Source organism: Oncorhynchus tshawytscha, linkage group LG15 (assembly GCF_018296145.1).
Source record: "Oncorhynchus tshawytscha isolate Ot180627B linkage group LG15, Otsh_v2.0, whole genome shotgun sequence".
In the NCBI taxonomy this organism is placed as follows: domain Eukaryota; kingdom Metazoa; phylum Chordata; class Actinopteri; order Salmoniformes; family Salmonidae; genus Oncorhynchus; species Oncorhynchus tshawytscha.
Window position 1 is genome coordinate 24,493,378 of NC_056443.1, and position 21,537 is coordinate 24,514,914.

The window sequence follows — 21,537 nt, forward strand, 5'->3', positions numbered from 1 at the left end:
CTCCAGGTGGAAAAGTAGAGAGTTCCAAACCTCTCTGCCAATCACAACTCATTTTCAGGTTTCTCGTCTCCACTCAACCACACCAGACAGTCCTAGCTAAATTCTTGCTTGAGAAATTGCTCATTGCTAAGAAGCTTTTTTTGTTTCGTTTTGACCATTTAATTGAAAACAATCACAGGAAGGTACTTCACTGTTACCCAGGAAGGATTTGATATCGAGATAAAAACAGCTGCATTGGACCTTTATCCGCAGCATCTGGCAGCCCTATTGCCTCTGACCACAAAACATCGGCTTTCATTTCTGCTCCTTTCCGATGATTGCCGATGATCATCAAATCAAATCAACGTTTATTTGTCATGTGTGCTGAATACAACAGGTGAAAGGTGAAATACTTACTTACAGGCTCTAACCAATAGTGCAAAAAAGGTATTAGGTGAACAATAGGTAGGTAAAGAAATAAAAACAACAGTAAAAAGACAGGCTAGACAAGAAGCGAGGCTATATATAGACACCGGTTAGTCAGGCTGATTGAGGTAGTATGTACATGTAGGTATGGTTAAAGTGACTATGCATATATGATGAACAGAGAGTAGCAGTAGCGTAAAAGAGGGGTTGGCGGGTGGTGGGTGGGACACAATGCAGATAGCCCGGTTAGCCAATGTGCGGGAGCAGTGGTTGGTCGGCCCAATTGAGGTAGTATGTACATGAATGTATAGTTATAGTGACTATGCATATATGATAAACAGAGAGTAGCAGCAGCGTAACAAAGAGGGGTTGGGGGGGGGGTCACAATGCAAATAGTCCGGGTAGCCATTTGATTACCTGTTCAGGAGTCTTATGGCTTGGGGGTAAAAACTGTTGAGAAGCCTTTTTGTCCAAGACTTGGCACTCCAGTACCGCTTGCCATGCGGTAGTAGAGAGAATAGTCTATGACTGGGGTGGCTGGGGTCTTTGACAATTTTTAGGGCCTTCCTCTGACACCGCCTGGTGTAGAGGGCCTGGATGGCAGGCAGCTTAGCCCCAGTGAGGTACTGGGCCGTACGCACTACCCATTGTAATGCCTTGCGGTCAAAGGCTGAGCAATTGCCGTACCAGGCAGTGATGCAACCATGTAGGATGCTCTCGATGTTGCAGCTGAACCTTTTGAGGATCTCAGGACCTATGCCAAATCTTTTTAGCTTCCTGAGGGGGAATAGGCTTTGTCGTGCCCTCTTCACAACTGTCTTGGTGTGTTTGGACCAATCTAGTTTGTTGTTGATGTGGACACCAAGGAACTTGAAGCTCTCAACCTGCTCCACTACAGCCCCGTCGATGAGAATGGGGGCGTGCTCGGTCCTCCTTTTCCTGTAGTCCACAATCATCTCCTTAGTCTTGGTTACGCTGAGGGATCAGTTGTTATTCTGGCACCACCCGGCCAGACCTCTGACCTCCTCCCTATAGGCCGTCTCGTCGTTGTCTGTGATCAGGCCTACCACTGTTGTGTCGTCTGCATACTTAATGATGGTGTTGGAGTTGTGCCTGGCCATGCAGTCGTGGGTGAACAAGGAGTACAGGAGGGGACTGAGCACGCACCCCCGGGGAGCTCCAGTGTTGAGGATCAGCGTGGCAGATGTGTTGCTACCTACCCTCACCACCTGGGAGCGGCCCTTCAGGAAGTCCAGGATCCAGTTGCAGAGGGAGGTGTTTAGTCCCAGGTTCCTAAGTTTAGTGATGAGCTTTGAGGGTACTATGGTGTTGAACGCTGAGCTGTAGTCAATGAATAGCATTCTCAGATAAGTGTTCCTTTTGTCCAGGTGGGAAAGGGCAGTGTGGAGTGCAATCTGTGGATCTGTCTGGGCAGTATGCAAATTAGAATGGGTCTAGGGTTTCTGGGATAATGGTGTTGATGTGAGCCATTACCAACCTTTCAAAGCACTTCATGGCCACGGATGTGAGTGCTACGGGTCTGTAGTCATTTAGGCAGGTTGCCTTTGTTTTCTTGGGCATAGGGACTATGGTGGTCTGCTTGAAACAAATTAGTACTACAGACTCAATCAGGAACATGTTGAAAATGTCAGTGAAGACACCTGCCAGTTGGTCAGCACATGCCCAGAGCACCTGTCCTGGTAATCCGTCTGGCCCCTCAGCCTTGTGTATGTTGACCTGTTTCACGTCGGCTACGGAGAGAGTGATCACATAGTCGTCTGGAACAGATGATGCTCTCATGCATGCCTCAGTATTGCTTGCCTCGAAGCGAGCATAGAAGTGATTTAGCTCGTCTGGTAGGCTCGTGTCACTGGGCAGCTCGTGCCTGTGTTTCCCTTTGTAGTCTAATAGTTTGCAAGCCCTGCCACATAAGATGAGCGTCAAGAGCCGGTGTAGTATGATTCAATCTTAGCCCTGTATTGACGCTATGCCTGTTTGATGGTTCGTCACAGGGCATAGCAGGATTTCTTGTAAGCTTTCGGGTTAGAGTCCCGCACCTTGAAAGGGGCAGCTCTACCCTGTAGCTCAGTGCGAATGTTGCCTGTAATCCATGGCTTCTGGTTGGGGTATGTACGTACAGTCACTGTGGGGACGACGTCCTCAATGCACTTATTGATAAAACCATTGACTGATGTGGTGTAACTCCTCAATGCAATCGGAAGAATCCCGGAACATGTTTCAGTCTGTAATAGCAAAACAGTCCTGTAGTTTAGCATCTGCTTCATCCGGCCACTTTTTTATAGACCAAGTCACTGGTGCTTCCTGCTTTAATTTGTGCTTGTAAGCAGGAATCAGGAGGATAGAGTTGTGGTCGGATTTACCAAATGGAGGCCGAGGGAGAGCTTTGTATGCGTCTCTGTGTGTGGAGTACAGGTGATATAGATTTTTATCCCTCTGGTTGCACATTCAACATGTTGATGGAAATTTGGTAGAACTGATTTAAGTTCCCCTGCATTAAAGTCTCCGGCCACTAGGAGCGCCGCCTCTGGGTGAGTGGTTTCCTGTTTGCTTATTTCCTTATACAGCTGCCTGAGTGTGATCTTAGTGCCAGCATCTGTCTGTGGTGGTAAATAAACAGCCACGTAAAGTATAGCTGAAATCTCACTAGGCAAGTAGTGTGGCATGTGATAAATTGTAATGTACTCTACTTCAGGCGAGCAAAATCTAGAGACTTCCTTAGATTTTGTGCACCAGCTACTGTTTACAAGTATGCACAGGATATTTGTGATCGTACCTAGTCTAGTTTATTGTCCAATGATTGCACGTTGGCGAGTAGTATTGACGGTAATGGCAGCTTTCCCATTCGCCTTTTCCGGGTCCTGACCAGGCATCCGGCTCTTTGTCCTCTGTACCTGCGTCGCCTCCTCTTGCAAATAACAGGGATGATGGCACTGTTGGGTGTTTGGAGAATGTCTTGTGCTTCTTGCTTGTTGAAGAAAAAATATTTGTCTTAATCCGAGGTGAGTGATCGCTGTCCTGATATCCAGAAGCTCTTTGTCTAATCCGAGGTGAGAGATCACTGTCCTGATATCCAGGAGCTCTTTGTCTAATCCGAGGTGAGAGATCACTGTCCTGATGTCCAGAAGCTCTTTGTCTAATCCGAGGTGAGTGATCACTGTCCTGATGTCCAGAAGCTCTTTGTCTAATCCGAGGTGAGTGATCACTGTTCTGATGTCCAGAAGATCTTTTTTGCCGTATGATACGGTTGCAGAAACATTATGTACAAAACAAGTTACAAATAACGCGAAAAACGCGCCCGTAAAACTGCTGCCATTTCTTCCGCCGCCATTTTGTCGAGACACCTAGCAGGTGATCTACTGTGCCGAAGTTCCTTAAACTGTGTCTCATCCTTTAGGACAATATAGTTTAGCCAACCACAAACTAGAAAATGATAACTAGAAATAGAAAGCGTGCTTTCTGGTGTGGATCATGTGATGTTACCAGAACATTGAAATGAAATGAGACAAATAAGTGTGTTTTGCAGAGATGTTTCTCAGAAGTGATCCAAGCGTGCTAACCGAACACTCCCTGGATTGTACTGTACACAAGGGCCAGTATAGTCAGCTGTGAATGGGAATATAATCTAGAAGGTTTTTTCTGTGGATAGCAGATGAAGGCATACAGTACTATTACTGGACTGTGGCATACCGGAGGGTCCTATGGGGTACTGTAATCGACAGCAATGAGAACCTCAGAGCACACCCGAGCAAAATGAGAACCAAGTATGTGTTCAGTTAGTTTAAGCAATTTCAGGCTATGGTTGCAAAAGAGGAAGGACGAGTGCATATATGTATCTTTTACTAAGAATAGAAAGAGATTGATTGTTCAATGAGGTTGGGTAAGTGTTCTTTATATAACTGTTCCTTGATCAAGAACTCAAAGATGAATATTCCAGTAATGTTTTTAAAAGAAAATGTACATTTTTCTATTCGACCTTTGATTACCAAATTATTTTGATTGGTTAAAAAGGTTAAATAAAATGAAAAATAATAATTATCAGACATCTGGAAGACTGAACAACCTATCCTTCCATTCTAGAAGAGGCTAGTTGGGCATGATAATTGTCACCATCATCTGATCTATCGGATAGTGACCACATCATCTGGTCTAAGCAGGTTTCTACCACACGCTGTGGTTGATATCTTCATCCAACCTCCATGGCAAAAGATCAATACAATGACCGCTGCTGGTATTGAAAATTAGGACAATTGTCTTTCAAAGTAAAGGACTAAAGATTTAACTTACAGTATATCAGCCTAATTTAGTGTCCAGTGTGTCGTAAACTAAAATTATTAGATACACTTGAACTTGCTTGTTGAACCGCATAGGAACAACACAAGATCAAACCTTGAGAATAACAGTGTGATACTGAAAGCATGTTTGCATATGACCACAATTAATATTGATTAATCAATGGCATTTGAGACCTATATATACACACACACACACACATATATATATATATATATATATACACAGTATATAGTACCAGTCAAAAGTTTGGACACACCTACTCATTCAAGGTTTTCATATTTTTTTTATTGCTATTTTCTACATTGTAGAATAATAGGGAAGACATCGAAACTATAAAAATAACACATATATGGAATCATGTAGTAACCAAAAAAAAGTGTTAAACAAATCAAAATATATTTTATATTTGAGATTCTTCAAAGTAGACACATTAGAAATGAAAAGACTAGAACACCCCCCTAGTCACGCTCTGATCTAAACACCATAGAGAACCAAGGGCCCTCTATGGTCAGGGCGTGACAATAGCACAACAAAATGTGGAAAAAAGTCAAGGGGATTGAATACATTCTGTAAATATATTTCAGGATGTTGTGTATCCCTGGAAATAATCAGAATTCATGTAAACATTACATAACTTGTCCAAATAAAGTGGTATCTTGGCACAACTTACCCAGTGTATGAGGTAAGTTGTGCATAGGGGCAAGGTCTGTTGCGGGGCCTACACATTTCTGTACTGAATGAAATATTACCACTAACTGTCTTTATTTCCCAAACAAAATTCAACACAATCATAAATCACGTTTTTGCCTTTTTAATCACTCTAAGTATATTTTAACACAGGCTTTACACCTAACAAACAACTTGCACTTTTTAAAAACACTTTTAACATAGGCTAGGCCCTGTTGTTACCTCATATCCCAGCAATAATGCCTTCAATTACACTCAACTTGCCTTTGGCTAAACTTACCCCATAGCCATTGGCTCAATTTACCCAAAGGCAAACATTTAGACTATATTATCCCACACAGCTACAAGGATGCACTTTCATGCTAGGTTTAGGACCTCATATTGAGGTGTATAGAGACCCCAACTGATATTTAAAACCATCTTAAAAGTATCTACTTCGGTTTAGATACAAGTATCATAAAACCTCTAACACAATACATTCATTTGGTTTCTTCCTTCACAGACTCCTTGAAATGATGACCTCTTCCTAAAAATTTGGTCAAATTATACATTTGGTGTATGGTTTTTTAAAAACAAGGGGCGACTCAACTAACCATTTGGTTCAACTTAACCCACTCCCCCCTACTCTAGGACTAGAGATGAGAAACCTAAAATGCTGAATGACTTAGTGACACAAATCTAACTTGGCCTGTAGGCCAATATAAAGCACAATTGGCGATTATTTAATGTCTCTCAGTTGCCTAAGCCTCCAGCACCCATAGCTTCCCCGGCTACCTTTGATGCAGTGTCGCTTAATGCTCCCTTCATGTACGCCCCCTAGCTCATCTTTCTGAGTTCTGGATCCCTCAGTCACTTCCCGAAACTCCTCAATTAACACAGTAGTTGACCCCGTCTCTCTCTCTCTCTCTCTCTCTCTCTGTGCTGTATTGCCATTCCTGTTCTCAGTTTCACAAACTGCCCTCTAAGACACAACTCCAAATTCAAGCCTTATTTGCAAGAAAGGAGTGACAATGTTTCCAAAGCAATATACTATAAATACAGTACAAAACATGTTACATATAGGAACTTATCCAAGCAAATTACAACAGAGTATAATCAAGTTAGGAGAACCACCAATGGACATATCACTCTTGCATATACTACAATTCAAACTCCCCCAAACTATTCCCAGCCCCTCGCTCGCTCTTCGCTCTCCATCTCTCAGTCTCGCTCACCTTTCTCTCTCTGTTTCTGTTCATCTCTTACCCTCTGAGAAGTTGATGAGTCCCAGCAGATGCAGCAGCTTGAGCGAGGCACACACCAGCACCACGATTCCCACCGCCTGCAGCCCCTCAGTCTCCCACAACGCGTTCAGCATGCCTCCACCATGCCCCAGCTCTGGCCCCCGACCCAGCCTCCTCGCGCTCGGGATCTGCGTCCCCTGTGCTCCAGTTCCCCCGCGCCCTCTCCACCTCCGTCGCACCTACCCACACGCCTGCTCACTCCCCAAATCCAGACAGGGTGGGATGGAAGCTGAACGGTGGATGAGGAGAAGACGTCTGCCTTAGAGTCCCAGAAAGTCTGCTAGAGGCATACAGGAAATGTCCCACAGAGTTGCTAAGAAGTAAGAGAATGGTGCAAGGGTGCCAAAAACATAACGTGGCTCCTGAAGTGTTTAAAGTGTGCCTCTTTCTCTTTCACTCTCTTTGTCTATGTATCTCTCTCTGTCAAGGGAGATTAGTGTATGTGAGCGCTACGGATGAGGAGAGAATTAACTATGTTCCCTCTGACAGTAGCGCTCTCTGAGACGGGAAAGAGGCAGAGGAGGGAGGGAATAAAAGAGCAAGAGGGAGGGAGGTAGAGAGAGGAGCTGTGGTTGTTAAAATGGCCAGCTTCAGTCCAAACGGCCAGCTTCGGTCAGCTGATTCTAGCCATCCTTTATGGTTAGTTCTGGTCGGGCAGCTTAGTCTCCTATTCAGAGGTCCCCCACTTTTGTTAGTGTCTTTTTTGTCAAACTCACGCCAAATACTTATAACCACATCTCCTTCAACCACATCAGTTGCCTTGATTCCCGGGACTTCAGTTTCAGTTAGTGTCTGACCCCAGCACGCTGTGTGGTCAGAAACGTGCTTTCCCCATGCTGAAGAGCACTTCCACAGTTTTCCTTCCTGCTGAACTTTTCCTCCTGTGGACTGAATCCCTGTACATGTACGTCTGATGTTTAATTGTGCATCTAAACGACCACATAGTTTATGTCAGTTCTCACTGGACATGATTCTCAGTTATATGAACCATGAGTGGTCAGATGTGTGTGTGATATGTGTGTGTGAATGTGGACATATTCTTCAATTAAACTCCCCTTAACCTGGACATCCGGCTCATCCTTGTTCTGACCGGACATACTGTAGTGGTTGCTACGGGTCTTAAGCCAGCACCTAAGGTTTCTTATTACATTTATGGTCATTTGATTCTCTACCACCCTACCCCTATTTTTCAGTGGTACTAAAGGTTACAGTCTCACACACTGCGTACTTAAACTGAGTGTACAAATTAGGAACACCTGCTCTTTCCATGACATAGACTGACCAGGTGAAAGCTATGATCCCTGATCGATGCCACATATTAAATCCATTTCAATCAGTATAAATGAAGGGGAGGAGACCGATTTAAAGAAGGATTTTTAAGACTTGAGACAATAGATATGGATTGTGTATGCCTTTCAGAAGATGAATGGGCAAGACAAAAGATGTAAGTGCCTTTGAACGAGGTATGGTAGTAGGTGCCAGGCACACTGGTTTAAGTGTGTCAAGAACTGCAACGCTGCTGGGTTTTTCACACTCAACAGTTTCCCGTGTGTATGAAGAATGGTCCATCACCCAAAGGACATCCAGCCAACTTGACACAACTGTGGGATTCATTAGAGTCAACATGGGCCAGCATCCCTGTGGAACACTTTTAACACCTTGTAGAGTCCATACCCCGCCAAATTGAGGGCAAAGTGGAATGCATCTCAATATTAGGGAGGTGTTCCTAATGTTTTCTACACTGAGTGTAAATATTAAATTACCCCAAAAGGGACAATCAACAAATCAGGTCAATCTGCAATGGACACTAGGCTAGTGAGTCATATGAACACATAGTACAGTTTTCTGGCATTATTAATTTTTAATTTTTTTATTTTACTAGGCAAGTCAGTTAAGAACAAATTCTTATTTTCAATGACGGCCTAGGAACAGTGGGTTAACTGCCTGTTCAGGGGCAGAACGACAGATTTGTACCTTGTCAGCTCAGGGATTTGAACTTGCAACCTTCTGGTTACTAGTCCAACGCTCTAACCACTAGGCTACCCTGCCGCCCCATGAAGAAAAGTAGGCAACATTCTGGGGGTAGTGGTCTAAATTGGGTTGGAGCACAACTATTGGCTACTGGGTCAGTTGTATATTTACATAAATACTAGGGCTGGGACAAAATCAGTACTGCAATACTCATTAGGAAAACAGCCCTAATGTTGGAAACAAACATCATTATGTTGTCATCCAGAGTCACATTTATTTATTTTCCAATCTATAGCACACAAACAGTTTGTGTTTACATTTTTGCCATGAAAAAATATTGCGATGCCATTATTGTCCCGGGCCTAATAAATACATTGTTTCCCATGGGAGCACTAATTGATCACATCACATGGTAATAATGAGAAAGAGTCCATTTGAAAGGGCGATGGAAAGCTACAGGGACAACAACAACACAGATTAAAATAGTCAATTAGGAAAGTGGAAACTTCAATCTACATACTAATAGCAGCTTCCATTTCGGTGCTTAATTGTAACACAAAGCTAGAATCCTTAGTTGCTACATACATTTTGGGACTTATAAATGAATGACATAACTTATAAACGCCTCGTGAGCTTGGTTCAACTGTCGTACCCCATCAGAACCCAACATATAAACTTGTTTAACTCCAATGTTTATAAACAATGTAAACATTAACAAACACTGTATAGCATCAACACATGGTTTAAATTATAATGTTCATCTCCTGGATGGTCAGTCCTTGCATCCATAGCTTTGTCTATGAATTTGAGATTCGTTACATTTCTCCTGGCTCATCCCACAGCTTTTGACCAAAACAGAGACGGGGTATCACTTTGTTACCGCACAGCAAGCGGTACCGTAGAGCCAAGTCTAGGTCCAAAGGGCTTCCAGCTTCTACCCCCCAAGCCATAAGACTCCTGAACAGCTAATCAAATGGCTACCCAGACTATTTGCATTGTGCTCCCCCCCCCTTCCCCTCTTTTACGCTGCTGCTACTCTGTTTATTACCAATGCATAGTCACTTTAACTCTACCTACATGTACATATTACCTCAATTACCTCGACTAACAGATGCCCCCGCACATTGACTCTGTACCAGTACCCCCTGTATATAGCCTCGCTACTGTTATATTTACTGCTGCTCTTTAATGATAATTATTATTGTTTTTTTTTACTTATCTATTTTTTACTTAACACTTATTCTTCTTAAAACTGCACTGTTGGTTAAGGGCTTGTAAGTAAACATTTCACTGTAAGGTCTGTTGTATTCGGCGCACGTGACAAATAACATTTGATTTGAATTAAGGACTCTAGTGTTAATGGTTTAAGCCCCTGTCTAACTGAACTGTAGCTTGGAAGGAGACTTCATTTGAATCTGGAACCTGTGCCAAAAAGCATAAAAAGCTAATTGATTGCCCTATCATATCAAATGGGACTGAGGGAAGGGGTGTGCACTAACTCGAGAAGATAAAAGCCAGTGATCATACCACCACCTACCGGTCTGCTAAAAGAACTGTTCATAATACCACCGACTGGTTTAGGAATTCTTCTGAGCTATTCTCCATCCACCCACTGAACCATCCTTTCCTTTCCTTTTGTGGATAACAGCTTGACTGATAACACCTTCGTTACATCTGGTACCGCAAGTCCCCCATAAAGAAACATTGATACCCATTTTCATTTACATTTTGCTCAAGTTTACACAGCTCTTACACAGAATGTAAATTCAAGGACAAATGAAAACAATATTTTCATCTTCTCCTCGCATGAATAATTTAGCATAGTGCAATAAAAAAAATAAAACAATTCACCAACATACTGTATTTCATGAAAATGGCCTCTGGCCTTGTGATCGTTTATTGGTAAGCGTCTCATTCACAGTGCTATGTCACTAAATATCACTCTAAAAGGCCCCTGGGAGTAAGGGATCTCAAAGATCAGATGTGTGTTATTGCAGGAGAGATACTAAGGACATATGAAGGGTAATCTGTGTTACAGGTGTAAAATGCAGTATGTAGCTCGCTACCAAAGTTCAACATAGCTGGGTTCTCACTGGAGATGGGAATGTTGTTTTTTTACTGACGGCAAAATTTCAAGCTAACATCAACGAGAACAAAATAAAAGCAATATTGCACTGCAAATTGAATAGTAGATTACACGCCTACAGAATGATGTGCATCCTCCTTTTAAATAATGTGATAGGGTAAGACCAACATTTGAGTTTTTCAAAACGACCACCAAAACCACCATGATTGTTTTTGTAGTTGCGTAAAATCCAACGTCTTAACCTCCAGGCCACTACAGGGCTCCACCAAAGCTGAAGGAGAAGACAACCAGGATAAAGTCACGAGATGAGATAATGTGTGTATTACGAGTCTGCAACATAAGCTGCATGTGCATAGTCATCTACAATTACCTAAAAATGTTGGTGTATGTAGACCTACGCATATATTCGCACACCCACGATAGACTGATATAGCCTACACCCACATCACCAAACTCACACCTCTGATGTCAGCACATGAAGTCTGGCAGCACATCAGTAAAGGTAGAATCATATCATCCCACAGGACAATGGAGGAGTGAGTCATTCAGTCACCAGCACACATCTCTAGTCAACCATGGTGTCAATTCACTGAACCGCTGGGGAGAGACAGATTTCTTCAAGATCTTCTCAGTGGAGGTTACATCCCCAGAATGGAGATAGATGGATGGTGAATAAAACATGGGGCCAATGGACCAATCATAACCTCTCCAGTGCATACGGATGCTGTAACCGTAGTGATTAACAATTGAAGACATGAGGGTAGACAGACACCAATGGGAAGAGAGAGAGAGAAAGAGTGTTCTTCATACATCATAGTTACAGATTAACATAAAATAGATACTGTATGTATGTTTGATTGATTGTTTTTCCAAAGGAAGGCATGATCAACTGACAGAACAGGCAATGTGTGTGAATCTGGTCAAACCTTTTTTTGTGGGAATAGAATCAAACAGTGCAAGTCCCCATATAGTTCCCATTTTCCGACAACATCTGTCTGCCGACATGTCCAGAGGTGCCAGTGTCAGAAAATGTCATTCGGCCGCATCGAGGAATCAGTCTCCATTCCGAGACTGATTCCTTATGATGGAGCACGATGTGCCACTGACAAACGCGAGGCTTTTGCTTCTCTGTCTTACATGGCAGGCTGAGAGATAGATTTTTGGAACAGATTACATATTTTCTCTCTCATGGCTTTGTCTCGCTGCCCTCCAGCCTGCCTGGCCTGCCATATTCGCTGGGGGGGATGTTATCACCAGGAGTCTGGAGGCCGGGCCACGGAGGAAGAGGAAGAAGTCAAAGTCCACTACATCAACAGTGTGTGTCTGTCTGGAAGCTGGAGCTCCTTTTGCACAGGCAATAGCAACGACAGAATTCAATCATTAAGTAGCATCATGGAAAGGCAGCAATCAATGAATAAGCACCATACCCCAGTGGGATTGTCTTTGTCAATGGGCAAATGTCTTTGCAGCAGAACTTTAACGTTTAACGTAATGCCAAAACCCAAGACAAAGATGATTCCAGAATGATAAATCACACACACATGAACACCACGGGGGAGAAATTAATTACATTTTCTGTTGTTCCTTTCCTTGTTTATTAGTTTCCCACCATGCATACCTAGCTACTAGCCAGGTAGCCCAGAGTAGACATTGAGCTGCCGCGAATCTACAGGACCAAGAGGAGACAGGAGCCATCATCAATCAAAACAATGACGATCGGCGGACAGGCAAAAACTAGTTATTCTGCGTGTTCTCAGATTAGCGAAAACCTGAAGCGGTCTGCTCAGGCATGCAATATGGCTTTGGTGTTTAGGTTGTTTTCTGGGAGCACGTTAAAATGAGCCCATCATATTTACAGAGGCATCGCCTGTGAAGGGGATGGCAATTAGAAGCTTTGAACCGAGTCTACCTTTAGTGGAGCTGCATTCACAATGAATGGTGGAGGGACTCTTACGATGCAGAGACATTTCTTCATGGCCTCTTTGGATCTTGCAGACACACACACAGACACACAAAGGAGAATGTCACATGCACACAAGTAAACATCTACAGATGCCGCATGCCTACATCAAAAGGGCACGAGACCCCTTAGGTCTGACAATAGGCTTATCGCTCACTCTAATGGGTTACATATGCCCATTTAATTTTTATTGCCATCGAGCCCCAGGGCTTTTTGTGAGAATTGTTAATCTCAAACGAGTGACAGTGATTTCTTTTCACAACACCCAAGTTGACAGGGTGCCCTGGGCTTGCTCCATCACATGTTAGTGCTCAACTCCCTTCATGCCATCTTAGCCATATTTTATATATGTGTATCGATACAAAATGAACACATAGCCTGCTATAGCTAAAATGATAGCATGCATCACATACTGGTATGATATTGATTGGACCATTTACACAGTGAGTTGCTATTGGCTGTTAACCCTCATGGCTCTATCGACAGATACAGGTGGACAATGGGTCCAATCAGTTGTACACCCAGCTGGAAAGGCAGTGAATGGCCAGTCAATGGCATTGTCTGCAGGTGGACAGTCACACAAAAGCCAGGGGTTTGAAGTCAGGGCAGCATGCTGCTGCAGATAACGTTGACCTCTGTTCCATCTGTCTTAGCCTGGGTGTTAACATGTTCCAAAAGCCTTACTGTGGACATCCTGCATGGAAGACAGAGGGCAAGCTCTTCACATGAAGGACTAGCTTTGTCCTTCTCATTTACAGTATAGGCTAGGCTACCGTCCTTCAGAGGCAAGGTACCACAAGAATACGATACGAGGTGGCTGAAAAACAGCGCGGAAAGTGGACATAGCGAGTGAGCTCCCGCAACAGTCTGTCCAAACATGGAATTTGGTGGGCAAATCCTGATTGCTGAGAGGAAATCCCTTCAGGCAATTATCGCTTGAAGGGATCATGAACATGGCGAAGAAATAGGGAAGTATAATGCGTGTCATCTGTGTTCAATCTAAGTGTCCTTGGTTCAAGTCAGGGGTAGAGTCCGAAGCAAAGAAAGGTTGTCAATGCTCATGGTTTGTCCTATTGACCAACTGTCAATGAGGTCTGGTCTCTAAAAATGTCAAAGCATCGATTTTCTGCTGATGACAAGCACATACATAGCCTACCAAGAGCCTTTAGAAAAAGACAACGTACAGTGATGGAGGAGAGCCCCACAAAAGTCAAATTGATCAGGTCAAGCGCCACAAATATTTTAGACAAATATGTACGGCTTCCAAAGCTTTTCCTCCAATCACAATGGGTGAGTAACACTGCTTGATGACTGACTCAACACAGTACAACTCAAACTAAACGGGTCAATGGCGGCAATGACTCTGACCCGTTATCCCACCATCCTTAGTCAAAAGCAGGCAGCATGGTTCTGAAAAGTGCTGAAAACACATTGGCTCCCGATTTAAAATGAAGATGAGAACAAGCTATGAAGGAAAATTACTGGAACTTTGGTGCAGGTACAGCCAACTAGAGCAAAAATAATATTGTGATATTGTCAAAATACCCTGATATATAACTATCGATCCCTCCCCATCACTAAAAGTAATGTATTATGGATCTGTTTGCTGAGAATGTCGAGGAAGAAAATACCCACTGGTTGTGTTGATGATGTTGATCACTAAAACTCTCCAGGGGTTTTTGTGGTTAAGATCTAAATGGCTAGCTGCTTTCAAGAAGGCATGCATAACGGTCGGGTGCGAATGGTTGGGTAATGCTGTGCAGATGTCTAACATGGATATGATGCAGATGACAAGAAGTGTCTACAAACGGTGGGTACTACGTCCAGCCCAGGGATCGGCAGGTCATTGATTTCATCATTTCCAAAAACATTTAGGCCTACAGTAGGGCCAATATAACGTGTCCTGATTTTAATTACCGGTCATATTGTAATCAATCCTATCAGATTATTGTATCTAACTGGGTTGAATCGAGAATTAATATCAGAAGTAAACATGAACCTTCATTCTTGTATCATTTCATATCAAATCAAAGTTTATTTGTCACGTGTGCCGAATACAACAGCTGTCAACCTTACAGTGAAATGCTTACTTACTACAGGCTCTAACCAATGGTGCCAAAAAAAAGTGTGTGTGTGTGTGTGTATGTAAGTAAAGAAATAAAACAACAGTAGAAAGACATTTGAAAAAAAGAGTAGCAAGGCTAAACACAGACACCTGTTAGTCAGGCTTATTGAGGTAGTATGTACATGTAGGTATCGTTAAAGTGACTGTGCATACTGTATATGATGAACAGAGAGTAGCAGAAGCATAAAAAAAGAGGGGTTGGCGAATGGTGGGACACAATGCAGATAGCCCGGTTAGCCAATGTGCGGGAGCACTGGTTGGTCGGGCCAATTTAGGTAGAATGTACATGAATGTATAGTTAAAGTGACTATGCATATAGGATAAACAGAGAGTACCAGCAGCGTAAAAGAGGGGTTGGGGCACACAATGCAAATAGTCCGGGTAACCATTGGTTACCTGTTCAGGAGTGTGTATGTGGACCTGTTTAAAGGTCTTACTCACATCGGCTACGGAGAGCGTGATCACACAGTCATCCGCAACAGCTGATGCTCTCATGCATGTTTCAGTGTTACTTGCCTCGAAGCTGCATTGGTAGTTACAGTCTTGTCCCATCGCTGCAACTCCCCTACTGACTTAGGAGAGGCGAAAGTCGAGAGCCATACATCCTCCGAAACAAGCATCTTAACACGTAAGCCAGCTGCACCAATGTGTTGGAGGAAACACCGTCCAATTGGCGACCAAAGTCACCCGGCCTGCCACAAGAACTGGGGCTATAGTGACGCCTCAAGTACTGCAATGTCTTAGACCGCTTGCAGTCCTTGGGAGGCCCTTATCTGTTTGGTTTTAATAATGTTCTACCACTATATATTTCCTCCTCGTATAATTCAGTTAATTGTGTGAAGAAATCCCTTGTCGTAAAGCGGTTGATGCCAGCAGAGTGTTATCAGGGGCCATCTGTGCCGATTTGCAAAATGGATCCGATATATTTGGCAGCAGACAAGCGGGGGAAAAAACAGAGTACATTGAGTATCTCGTTGAGCGTATCTCGTTGAGTAAAAACAAACATTGAGTATCTCGTTGAGCGTCCAAGAGAAATACACAGTGACTACACACTGGCTGTCTGTAGATGGTTTTTTATTAAGGCGATGGCTACTATAGAAGTTAGACGTTAGATGACTGATTTCCGCTGTCATGAGAAAAGGACTGGTGCGCAGGGAAATACATTTTAAAACACTCAAACTCAAAAATAATTTTAAAGCACATTCATCAATAAACACTGTGCTAAAGCTAGGGTTCACCGCTGAAGAGGATGGACATTTTGGAGATAGTTCTTGTGATGGTAAAAGTGTTGAAATTACACATTCAATGCACATTTTGGGGGGGAAAGGGGGTTGAAAACAAATTACAACAGCCAGAGGTGAAGCACTTAGCTGCATACAACATGCTGTGCATGTCATCTGCTACATACCAGCATACACCAGACATTTCCAACATTGGGAGAGCCAATGGTTACAAAGTCAATGAATTACCCCCTCCTGATCATTAGTCATCATGTAAACAACAGATCTGTATATTGTTATTGCTTATGACAAGATACACGGACATGGCTTGATAGTACCATCTCTGACATTTATGAATAGCTTTTTAAGTGGTGATGGCAAAATTATGAGCACAAGCAAGACGGCAAATGAAATATTTTAACAACCCCTAGTTTGCCGGAATGTGAAGAAGACAGGATTAATGATTTTAAAGATGTGAGATACAGTAGGTGGCAATATATATATATATCTTTCAAAGTCCGGTATGGCCCATGACCTGTTCTAAAAGGGTTATTTTAAATGTGGAGCCAACGCCATTAAACAAAGCCATTAAGAGTCAGCTTCAAAAGCCAGTTGGACCTGTTGTAAAGGGATGACCTTGCAGAGACGTACTACTTCTGAAAGATATCTCAAGGAGAAATTCAAAAGCTCTATGTACGGTTTGAAATGCAGGAGCTCAAAGTGAAAGTTTAGATCAGTTCTTTTACATGGTCCTTTGTTTAACTTGGTCCAATTTGGGATAGATGCAATTATCTTTATTATCAGCCGAGGGGCAATCAAATTGTGTAGTCTGGCCCATAGCCTAACTGTGCAGACACACACCAGGTGAGTACATTGTCTATCAAATAGTCTCTGCTCTAACTTCTCTGATACAGAATGGTTTTCTTTGCGGAGGGACTTTGATAAGATTTTGTTACAATTTGTTTACACTAACAGAGACTCCCATCTCATTATAAAGGTGTATGCAAACATCATTAAACAAATGACATGAGAGTGCATACGAATAAGAACATCCCATTAACTTAATGTGGCTCCCACTTGCACCGTGATGAATGATCCTGTATAACTATATGTCTGTGGAAAGACTGCCTAGTCAGGCATAATTCAATGTAGTGCTCCCGTTAGTGGCAATACGCCTGCCACTCCACGTCTGATATTCCAAGACATTACAAAAATGATAAGAAATTGTAGAGTTTGTATAACATCCGTCTTTGGTCTCTATTCAGCTATACCCAGTTAAATGATTCAGCATTTCAAAGCGGTGAAGGGGAGAACTTTAATATGAATCAAATGGACAAATACGCTGAAACTAGCCTAAATCAGAAGCAAAATGTAATGCTTATATTTATTTCATTTTCGGAAACCAATGTCAGTTTTGAAAAACAACTGTTCCATGAGTTGAATACTCATTAAAACGCGGTCATTTGTTTTAAAGCTGATTCAAAAGCTTGAAACTGTTCTATCAAATGGTACATTGAAACACACATACAAGGTGAAAATGTCTCCCTCCCGAGGCAGATCTTATAACTACCTATGCCCATGTGCATTTGTGGTTTGCATCTAGTTTTGTGCATCAACCCACCTTTCTGCACAACAAGAATGTTTTCGCTTTTCATGGAGGTGTATTCAACAGCGCAAACCGTAGCAAAACCTATTCCTACGAAAATATTTTTGCAAAGGAAACGAGAGTTACTGTTGGATAAATGGTCTTTATATACACACATGAGTTTTCCCTTAAGAAACAATACGATACACACACAAGCAATGGAATCTGGGAGTCCAGGCAAGCTAAATCTTACGGTTTAAGTATTTGATAGAAAACAAATACTATACCGATGTCTGCTTTCAAATGATGAAGCCAGTTTGCCATCATGCTACCAGGATGACAATATCGTAAAAGGATAGGAAAGGGCGGTGAGTGGTGCTGCCGTGGTGATTGGTGAATCACTGCCGAGTGAAAACTAAGTGAAAACTCTTTCAAATCATCACTGTCACAAAATCAGTACAGCACACAATGTCAGTAGTTGCTATGACGAAGCAAGTGGTCTGTAATTGGAATGCCATTGGAGGTTTTAGCCTAATTGTTAAGTGTTAAGTGGCAACTTAACATGACTGCACCCCTCACATTGTTTTTTCATATGTATTATTAGAATAAATGTAACAATCAAGTTGGTTGAGCTCAGGATAGATGGATAGTTCCACAAACTAATAGTAAGCTGTAACACTTGTACTAGTAATGTTATTTTGATGCAAGACATTCTCAATAATATCCCCTGTCCTTACTATATAATCAAAAACACACATAAAAGTATGTGGACACCCCTTCAAATGAGTGGATTTGGCTATTTCAGCCACATCTGCTGCTGACAGGTGTATAAAAAAAGAGCACACAGCCATGCAATCTCCATAGACAAACATTGGCAGTAGAACGGCCTTGCTGAAGAGCTCAGTGACTTTCAACGTGGCAACGTCATAGGATACCACCTTTCCAACAAGTCAGTTCGTCAAATGTATGTCCTGCTAGAGCTACCCCGGTCAACTGTAAGTGCTGTTATTGGGAAGTGGAAACGTCTAGGAGCAACAATGGCTCAACAGCAAAGTGGTAGGCCACAAAAGATCACAGAAAGGGACCACTGAGTGCTGAAGCACATAGCGTGTAAAAATAGTCTGTCCTCAGTTGCAACACTCACTACCGAGTTCCAAACTACCTCTGGAAGCAACGTTAGCACAATAACTGTTCGTCTGGAGCTTCATGAAATGGGTTTCTATGGCCGAGCAGCCTAAGATCACCATGCGCAATGCCAGGCGTCGGCTGGAATGGTGTGAAGCTCGCTGCCATTGGACTCTAGAGCAGTGGAAAGGCATTCTCTGGAATGATGAATCACGCTTCACCATCTGGCAGTCTGACGGATGAATCTGCGTTTGGCGGATGCCAGGAGAATGCTACCTGCCCAAATGCTTAGTTCCAACTGTAAAGTTCGGTGGAGGAGGAATGATGGTCTGGGGCTGTTTTTCATGGTTCAGGCTAGGCCCCTTAGTTCCAGTGAATGGAAATCTTAACACCACAGCATATGCTATATGATTCTGTGCTTATAACTTTGTGGCAACAGTTTGGGGAATGGCCTTTCTTGATTAAGCATGACAATGCCCCAGTGCACAAAGGGAGGTCCATACAAAAATGGTTTGTTGAGATCAGTGTGGAAGAACTTGACTGGCCTGACCTAAACCCCATCGAAAAGCTTTGGGATAAATTGGGACGCTGACTGCGAGCCAGGCCTAATTGCCCAACATCAGTGCCCGACCTCACTAATGCTTGTGGCTGAATGGAAGCAAGTCCCTGCAGCAATGTTCCAACATTTAGTGGAAAGTCTTCCCAGAGGAGTGGAGGACGTTATAGCAGCTAGCAGCTTTTGTCATGTAATGAACCATTCAAATAAATCTGGATCAAAACCGAGATAACCCACATGCTTCCACAGCTGTGCCACTGAGTTGTTTTGACCATTTGTAACCACTGGATACGATCAGGCATCGATCAGGCATCATTAAACTTCCCGTCTGGGGGGGTGATCTCTAGATTACCATATCAGATGGCTTGTCTCATCAGCTGTCACATCGCCGGGCTCTGGTGGCACGGTGCTGTCAGTCACTGTCTCCCCTTCTGAAGGGGAGGCGGGTAAACTCTTATGAGCCGTTTGCGTCTGGCTGTGTCGTGTGTCTATTTTTAAACCCAGTGTGGCAGTGGGAGAGTAGCACAGTCGGAGGAACCACACCGTTGGGCTTGTTTTATTAAACAGACATATTCGGAATTTGGTTACAAAGGTTAGGGACAATCAGAAATCCTTCTGGAAAAGTCAAAATATTAGAATCGTAATTGTATTGCATGTCCTATTTATTTATTTATTTTTAAAAATATAATGTAAATTACTAAAGCAGTGTTGACATTAGTATGCGGATGTTAAGACACAATTGTTTCGGTGCAGGTCTGTGTTCATAAATGAGTAGGAACGCTGCACAAGGCTCGAAAGACAGAGGCTGACAACAATGACTACAAATCAAGCATCTAAAGCTTTACTGAGGCATAATGTAAATAGTAAACGTGTCAAACTCAATATCTTGTCCCAGGTGTTTTGTTTACACGTCCTTGAAAGCTCGCTGGACAAACAAAAATCCAATGGACGATTGTTACACTTGCCTGGTTTCACACAGTTTGACCAGACGGACTGTTGGGATCAATGTCTCGTCCTCCCATTTTTAAACTGAGCTGTGGAACAATACAATTGCATCCACAGTGAGTTTCCTTGATCATCTCTCCATTGATTAGTCAGTGAATGAAACCCCTTCGTCAAGGTCGATCTTTCATCTCTACTGCCTTTCCCATGCTGCTTGTGGACCACTGGGTTGAAGCTAGAGGTCTTCATGGGTCCAAAAAGTTAGACCCCAGCCGAACAGACCAGAGGACAATCAGACCCGAAACACGAAAGGATGCGAGGACAATAGACAAAGTGTCTCACACTCAGATCCTTATATATGCCATTTAGCAGATGCTTTTATCAAAAGCAATTTACAGTCATGTGCTCAGTAAGGCCTCAGTATGTGCAATTGAAAGACACCTCAATCAAATCCAACTACAGTGGCTTGCGAAAGTATTCACCCCCCTTGGCATTTTTCCTATTTTGTTGCCTTACAACCAGGGAATTCAAATCTATTTTTTGGTGGTTTGTATCATTTGATTTACACAACATGCCAACCACTTTGAAGATGCTAAATATTTTTAAATATTTTTTAAGACAAAAAAAACTGAAAACTTGAGCATGCAACCTTTTGCAGCAATTATAGCTGCAAGTCTCTTGGGGTATGTCTCTATAAGCTTGGCACATCTAGCAATTGGGATTTTTACCCATTCTTCAAGGCAAAACTGCTCCAGCTCCTTCAAGTTGGATGGGTTCCTCTGGTGTACAGCAATCTTTAAGCCATACCACAGATTCTCAATTGGATTGAGGTTTGGGCTTTGACTAGGCCATTCCAAAACATTGAAATGTTTCCACTTTTGTTGCTTTAACAGTATGCTTAGGGTCATTGTCCTGCTGGAAGGTGAACCTCCGTCCCAGTATCAAATCTCTGGAAGACTGAACAAGGTTTCCCTCAAGGATTTTCCTGTATTTAGCGCCATCCATCACTTCTTCAATTCTGACCAGTTTCCCAGTCCCTGCCGATGAAAAACATCCCAACAGCATGATGCTGCCACCATCATGCTTCACTGTGCGGATGGTGTTCTCGGGGTGATGAGAGGTGTTGAGTTTGTGCCAGACATAGCATTTTCCTTGATGGCCAAAACGCTCAATTTTAGTCTCATCTGACCAGAGTACCTTCTTCCATATGTTTGGGGAGTCTCCCACATGCCTTTTGGCAAACACCAAACGTGATTTCTTATATATTTCTTTAAGCAA

The 21,537-nt window shown here is 42.8% G+C and overlaps 1 protein-coding gene across 4 annotated transcripts in view; it reads right to left on the reverse strand.

The window, feature by feature from the left end:
* The window catches only part of LOC112214699 (Kv channel-interacting protein 4), a 250,084-nt gene that overhangs the window by 56,390 nt on the left and 172,157 nt on the right, over positions 1-21,537 (reverse strand). The window contains exon 1 of one of the 4 annotated variants that reach the window (XM_024373649.2): positions 6,652-7,187. The exons of the other annotated variants lie outside the window; for them this stretch is intronic. Coding sequence (XP_024229417.1) covers positions 6,652-6,763 — 112 coding nt within the window. The 5' untranslated portion in view covers positions 6,764-7,187. Of the gene's footprint in view, positions 1-6,651; positions 7,188-21,537 lie in introns of those variants that run through there. 4 annotated transcript variants of the gene reach the window in all.